The sequence below is a fragment of the Neocloeon triangulifer genome, unplaced genomic scaffold (genome assembly GCF_031216515.1).
Source record: "Neocloeon triangulifer isolate White Clay Creek 2 clone unplaced genomic scaffold, ASM3121651v1 ptg000012l, whole genome shotgun sequence".
Taxonomy (NCBI): Eukaryota; Metazoa; Arthropoda; class Insecta; order Ephemeroptera; family Baetidae; genus Neocloeon; species Neocloeon triangulifer.
This window is the reverse complement of record NW_026775554.1, coordinates 12300476-12306489: the sequence shown is the minus strand read 5'-3', so window position 1 is coordinate 12306489 and position 6014 is coordinate 12300476. Positions and strand designations below refer to the sequence as shown.

At 36.5% G+C, this 6014-nt stretch overlaps 3 protein-coding genes across 3 annotated transcripts; 1 reads left to right on the top strand and 2 right to left on the bottom strand.

Annotated features, from left to right (window-relative positions):
* Window positions 1–322: 322 nt before the first annotated feature.
* LOC132196456 (GTP-binding protein SAR1b) lies at window positions 323–2323 on the bottom strand. Its single transcript, XM_059619125.1, has 3 exons — window positions 2244–2323; window positions 1298–1667; window positions 323–1115 (listed from the first exon to the last, which is right to left on the bottom strand). Exons 2-3 carry the CDS (start codon window positions 1600–1602, stop codon window positions 839–841), a joined length of 582 nt encoding a protein of 193 aa, XP_059475108.1. The 5' UTR covers window positions 1603–1667; window positions 2244–2323; the 3' UTR covers window positions 323–838.
* A 485-nt stretch (window positions 2324–2808) lies between these two features.
* Window positions 2809–4437, bottom strand: LOC132196875 (protein l(2)37Cc). Its single transcript, XM_059619809.1, has 6 exons — window positions 4332–4437; window positions 4012–4108; window positions 3763–3924; window positions 3560–3702; window positions 3389–3505; window positions 2809–3323 (listed from the first exon to the last, which is right to left on the bottom strand). Exons 2-6 carry the CDS (start codon window positions 4097–4099, stop codon window positions 3009–3011), a joined length of 825 nt encoding a protein of 274 aa, XP_059475792.1. The 5' UTR covers window positions 4100–4108; window positions 4332–4437; the 3' UTR covers window positions 2809–3008.
* Window positions 4438–4871: 434 nt separating this feature from the next.
* Window positions 4872–5956, top strand: LOC132197918 (ADP-ribosylation factor-like protein 2-binding protein). The gene is made up of 5 exons (XM_059621529.1): window positions 4872–5085; window positions 5138–5244; window positions 5361–5446; window positions 5512–5608; window positions 5880–5956. Exons 1-5 carry the CDS (start codon window positions 4929–4931, stop codon window positions 5931–5933), a joined length of 501 nt encoding a protein of 166 aa, XP_059477512.1. The 5' UTR covers window positions 4872–4928; the 3' UTR covers window positions 5934–5956.
* Window positions 5957–6014: the final 58 nt, after the last annotated feature.

Sequence of the window (6014 nt, the reverse complement as noted above, 5' to 3'; positions counted from 1 at the left end):
AACAAAAGTAAGGGTGGGGCAATCAGTTCTACCAACCCGCTTCAATGCATAAAAAATCCTTTGATTGAATGAATTCTTGTCACCCATAAAAATTATATTAATAAGTTATACATATTATTTTAATTCATAATGGTTGATTTTGTTAAATAAAAAAGATGTTTTTCTGAAAATTTAGCTCAAATTTTATTGATAACAGACAAATCAGCTCGTACGTGTAAAAACTTGTCTTGCCTAAATGTGAAACCAGAATGAATGCACTGTGTTCTTAATTATGAAGAAAATTTTACAATAATATTGGTTGTATCATACAGAGGTGTGTTGGCGAAAACCTCAAAATGACGCTGGGATGTTACTCATTTCTGCACTTTTGTTGCTTGACTTGCACTTTTTCATTTTGACGATAATTATAAAATTTTTAAAAACAAAAAAAAATATAATAACTTATAACCCTCAACAATAGACATTTCTTCTAATCCATTCCCGGCAGGCAGTTTTAAAGAGGCACAAAGACAAAAATTGAAATTTCATCATCGACGCAGATTTTTAACCTCATTCTTGAGCACAGTTTAGATACACTTGATTGAAAAAGAAACCCAAATTAATCGTTTTCTAATATTAGGGTCAGTCAGCTCACTTAAAAAAGCATGTCTGATCGGAACATCTTGACTTTTTGCGTTCGGGCCTCTGGAAAAGCTCCTCCCCGAGAAAGGGCTGGTGAAAGCAATCATCAAAGTGATCCACCCAAAATTTTGCAAATTAAATCAGCCAAAGGCTAAATCGGAGTTGAACAGATGAATTTTATAAAGGGAATGAGTGTGTGTGTGAGAGAGAGAGCTGTCTAGTCGATGTACTGGGCCAGCCACCGGAAGCCCTCTCCGTAGCCCTGTCGCTTCAGCACCGAACACATGAACAATTCAAGTGGGCGGCCGGGCAGTTCCGCGCGAGGCACTTTGCCCTTGCCCGTGGTCAGGCCGTACAGCTCAAAGTACTGTCGCAGCTCGTTCTCAGACACAGCCTGCGGACGGTCGATTTTGTTACCCAGGATAAGGACTGGACAGTTGGCCAGCTGCTCGTCTGAAAGGAGAGCCACCAGCTCCTCTTTGCTCTCAGCAAACCTGCAGATGAAAAGTTTAAATTAACTCTCAATTTCAAAAAATTTAAAACACATTCTGTTTCAATTAAAGAAATTTTTTAATCAATTAAATTGAAAAAATTTAGTTTTTAAATGAAATAAAATATATTAAACATTTCCAATTTTACAAAAAAAGGTCTAGTTAAAAAAAAAAGATTTTGTCACCTGTTGGGGTCGCAGGTGTCAATGAGGAAAACTATGGCATCGACAGCCGGGAAGTAGTCCTTCCACACACGTCTTGCTTGGTGATGCCCTCCGAGGTCAAAGGTTGTGAACCTCATGTTGCCAATGGACAGTTCCTCGGACGTGGGGTGCAGGGTGGGAACATGCTGGGCCAGCCGATCGTCTTTGAGCATGTGCAATAGGGTCGTTTTGCCCGCATTGTCCAGCCCCAAGAAGAGCAATTTGCCCGACTTCTTCCACAGACCCAGGTAGCCTAGCACGCCGGTGAACCAGTCCCATAAAAACATTTTTTATGTCTTTCTACTGATCAGTCCTGGTTGTCACTCGACTGCGCTGACAAATAGAGCCCTCTCTGAAAAGCATCAAAGGTCAATTTAAAACGTGTAATGTAAAATTTTGGAAAAATTAAAGTCATTTTGTAGGAGGAAAATTTACATTCAAGCAAAATTCACATTTTGAAAGACGCCATATCAATCACCAGAGATGATTTGAGACCTTGAAGATACGCTTATTAATAGGATGAGTTTCACAATTGATGCGTGATTATTAATCAAATACAATCGCCTTGCTCATCAAAACTTATGCAAATAATTTCAAACGCAAACAAAACTTTCGACGTGTACAAACGTGAGAAAGGTTAGAGAAAATCGGGGCTAAAAATATTTTTGGTATTACTGGAAAATTCAAAACTACCTCTAAATAGGTTTTCACCAGGGAAAAATTCGCAATTAAGCTGACACACAAGATGAAAACAGAAAGGAGGTTAAGTTCGTAAAATAGCGCCTAGTGACAGTGCACAATATTTCGTGGTCTCTGACCTACATCTGGGTGAAAATCGCCAATTTCAAAGGAACCAACTAAGTTGGAGCCACAAATAGAAAAAAGGCCTAGAAAGTTTGCCTATTTCCTTTTAAATTTGGCAAATTACCTGGTTCTAAGTGTCGGGGTGACGTGCCTGTTGTGTAATGGTGGCTACGAAAGGGTTGGCTATTTCATGATCGATGATTTCACCAACGGCACCTAACGCATTTGAAAGTGAAACCGCGCGAGAGGAGCGCACAGTCGCACACTCGCGGATTGCGGAAATTGAGAATAAAAATTACAAAAATTGAATCAAATTAATTCGCCGTTACTGCAACATTAAAAATTATGTTCCCTAGAGATAAGCATTATCAAATAATTAAAAACATAATGCTGTGATTATGCGCTACATGCCCAAATTACACATTATTATTCGACATGCATAATTATGTAATATTTTTTCACTTTGTGATGTACAAACTGCTAAAAAGCTGTTAGCTGTTGTAATATATTAATATCATTTTTATCAAAAAAGTGATAAATAAATGATTAATTTGAGGTAGTTCCAATATTCATACAACAATTCAATAAAAAAAATTACAAATTATAATACTGATCAAGTCATCACACTAAGAGAGTTCCAAAAAATACAAAATACATCTACAAAACTGGTGAATGAAATAAATAAATTTTCATCTACTTTTTTTTTTTGCTGGAAATGAATATAATTCAGCATTCTTTTATTCCAAAATCAAATGCATACAACATGGCCGATCTCTCTCTGATGAAGTATTTTTCATAAATGATATCAATGACTAAGCCTGGCGCCCCAAAATAGTAACAATCGAGGCTCCAAATCTTGGATGCCCTACGTTTTATTTACATTGCGATTTTACTGGATGGGAGGCAGGGTCAGCAGGGTGCCTTGGCCTGGAGGCAAGTAAACAATGTTCCTCGATCTGGCCAGCTGGTAGGCAATGTCCTCGCCTGCTTCGATGCGCCTCAACTCCACCAAGCCTTCACCAGCCTCTCCGAAGGCCTTGGCCAAAAGGATGGCAGCCTGAGCGTCACCCTCAGCCGAAATGACGGCCGCCTTCTTCTGCTGCTCAGCCTTTTCAACAAGGAATCGGGCACGTTCTGCCTCTTGCTGTGCAACCTGCTTCAACTCAACGGCCATGGTGAATTCTTTTCCAAAAGTCAGATGGGTCTAAAATGTTTGAATTGATTATTATGTCCACTCGTTTTTTTTTTTTTTTTTTTTTTATTGCGTACAATAGAAATGTCATCTAGGATGACACCGAACTGCTCGGCTCTCCTGGTCAAATCATCAGAGACTTTCTTTGACACAATTTCACGCTGAGTAATCAGTTCTCCGGCGTCGTATTGGGCCTGAAAATCAGGTTGCAATTTTTACTTAAACAGATGAGGTCCTTTCAAACTTACAACAACGGCTTTGAGCACTTCATTGGTGATGGAAGGCAAAACTCTCTCGTCGTAGTCAACGCCAAGAATTGTGTAGATGCGTGGAAGTTGGTCGGGGATCGGTCTGAACAGGATACGGAGTGTGATGTTGACATTCTGCAAGTCTGTGAATAGATTAAATTTTATAATTCATATATTTTAAGGTCTCAAAAGATATAATTTGCCTTTGCTTCCAGTGATGACAGGTATGTTTCGAGGCCTAGACCTGATATCAAAAATTATAGGTCTCTGCACCCAGGGGATGAAAAAATGTGTTCCCTCTCCTGACACTTGATTCTTGATACCAGCAAATCGGTCAAAAATTACCGCTCTGTGACCACCATCAACTGTAAATAAATAAATATTCCATTTATTAATATTTTTCATCACAAATTTCGACATTGAAATTTGACAAAATTTTACGCCATACATACCATTGTATAGAGCAGAATTGACAACACCTCCAGCAATAGCAACACCCAAACCAAGTTGTCCAAGCCTGTTCAAAAATTGTGCTGCCATGATCGAGTTCTAGAAAATACAATGTATTGAAAGATTTAATATTTTTGCCGTTTAAATGTGGAAATTTGGGCTGTTCGTGCGGTATTTGACCACTTTTTCGGGGAAAACATGTTACATCATCCGCGTTGCTTTTCCCAGTTTCGTTGAATAAAATTACGTCTAAAGGGGACTGATGAAAAATTTTGACAAACCGATCATTTATTTATTATCTTATAATGTCAAAGCTACGAACCTGCGATTATAAACAGAGAAAATCAGAGAATTCTTCGCCTCTTTAGAACTCTCACGCCGGATAAAAATGCTTTTAAGAAGTACAGATGACGGCCATGAAAATTCAGTAATGCCAACAAATGTTAAATATTCCATGTCATATCCGTCTAACATTTTAACATTTTTTTTCAGTTTTAAATAGATGAAAAGTGTTACCTGGTAGTAAAAAGTATTTCAAATTAAATCAGAACATTTTTTTTGCCGAGTTTAAACAAATTTTAATTACAAGTCTGGGAATTTTCATTTATTATGTTGGCTATTCGAAGCACCTCCCTTTCGCTCCCTTAATATTTCGCACTGTGGCGCGCAATGGATGAGGCGTATAGATTCCTATGCATAATATCCATGGAAACGAGCTGCGAAGATTGTGCAAGTGATATTTTCTTGGTATATTTGGGTCGTTACGGTCGTTATTTTCCACTTTGGAACCTATAAACAGTTTTCAATTTAATTTAAACAGTGGTTGGCCAGTTTTAGTGTATTAAACGTTTCCGCTTTATTGGTGGAAATACCGGGAAATACATTAATATAGCACATTACAGCTTTTTCGTTTTTAACCATGAGCTTGAGAAATATTAATGGCGAGAAGAATTCAAGTCACGACGAGAAAGGTCTACGAAACGGTGAAGATTTTTCTGAAACTTTGGAACTAAACGTGTCGATGGGTTCTATGCTGTTTGACACAACAATTGGCCACATAGAAGATATCATAATGGGTTTGCCTGCAAAATTAATTAGTTAATTGTGCTCATAAAAATGATTGATTAGATCCTAATTTCCAAATTCTGCGAGAGACTTTCATGGATCAAAATTGTGTTCATTTTGAAGATAATGAGGAAAATAAGTTGATTTACATGGACATCTTTCAAGAATACGTAATATTAATTTGATTAATTCGATTAATTTATTATTTGCCATTGAAGACACAAACAAATCTGAATTATGTTTTTTTTTTCTATTTTTGCTTAACTTTTTTTATTTGACAAAACAGATCCGTTCCATTGAAGATCATTTGAAAAATGAGTTACTCAGAAGAATTCCTGACTTTAACATGACAATTTTTCTTAATGAGCTGCAGTAAGTAAAAAAAAATTAATTTATTATAATAAAAATTGAATAAAAGTAGCAATATTTTTTTGCAGGTCACAAAGATATGAATTGGAGGGAGAGGTCTTTGAGATGCTCCTCAGTTTCGGAGACTTTCTTACTTTCAAGCAAATTATGCTGGATCACAAATCTGTATGTAAAAAAGTTGCGAAAAAAATTATAAATTTAGAATTAAAAGTGTAAAAAAAAATTAATGAAATTGAGCGGTGCCTTCTGCACCACTAAGACAGGGCACAGGCCGACAAGACTTTGTCTTGACCTGGCAAAAAAAATATTGTTTTTATATTATTTAAATATTTTTGATTTGGCTTTATTTATTCAATTTTAACAATTTATTTATTTTCTATTGCTTTGAAAAATTTACTCATTTTTTACGCAATAATTGAGAATTGTTCATTTTCAGGCTAAGATGTCAACAAGTCCCTCGCTAATTATTCAGGCGTCTTCTCCTTATTAGTACACCGATATGAGGCGGATATAACCAATAAATAATAAATAATTATGTAAGTTTATGAAAACAATAAATTTTGTATCTTGT

Bases quoted from the DNA above. Each gene is read 5' to 3' on its own strand.
- LOC132196456 (XM_059619125.1), bottom strand. From the start codon at position 1,602: ATGTTTTTATGGGACTGGTTCACCGGCGTGCTAGGCTACCTGGGTCTG. The intron at 1,116-1,297 runs GTGACAAAATCT...TTTCATCTGCAG, and splicing joins GACACCTGCGACCCCAACAG to GTTTGCTGAGAGCAAAGAGG.
- LOC132196875 (XM_059619809.1), bottom strand. From the start codon at position 4,099: ATGGCAGCACAATTTTTGAACAGGCTTGGACAACTTGGTTTGGGTGTT. The intron at 3,925-4,011 runs GTATGTATGGCG...ATTTATTTACAG, and splicing joins CAATTCTGCTCTATACAATG to TTGATGGTGGTCACAGAGCG. The intron at 3,324-3,388 runs GTACGCAATAAA...CAAACATTTTAG, and splicing joins TCCTAGATGACATTTCTATT to ACCCATCTGACTTTTGGAAA.
- LOC132197918 (XM_059621529.1), top strand. From the start codon at position 4,929: ATGAGCTTGAGAAATATTAATGGCGAGAAGAATTCAAGTCACGACGAG. The intron at 5,245-5,360 runs GTAATATTAATT...TTGACAAAACAG, and splicing joins TGGACATCTTTCAAGAATAC to ATCCGTTCCATTGAAGATCA. The intron at 5,609-5,879 runs GTATGTAAAAAA...GTTCATTTTCAG, and splicing joins TTATGCTGGATCACAAATCT to GCTAAGATGTCAACAAGTCC.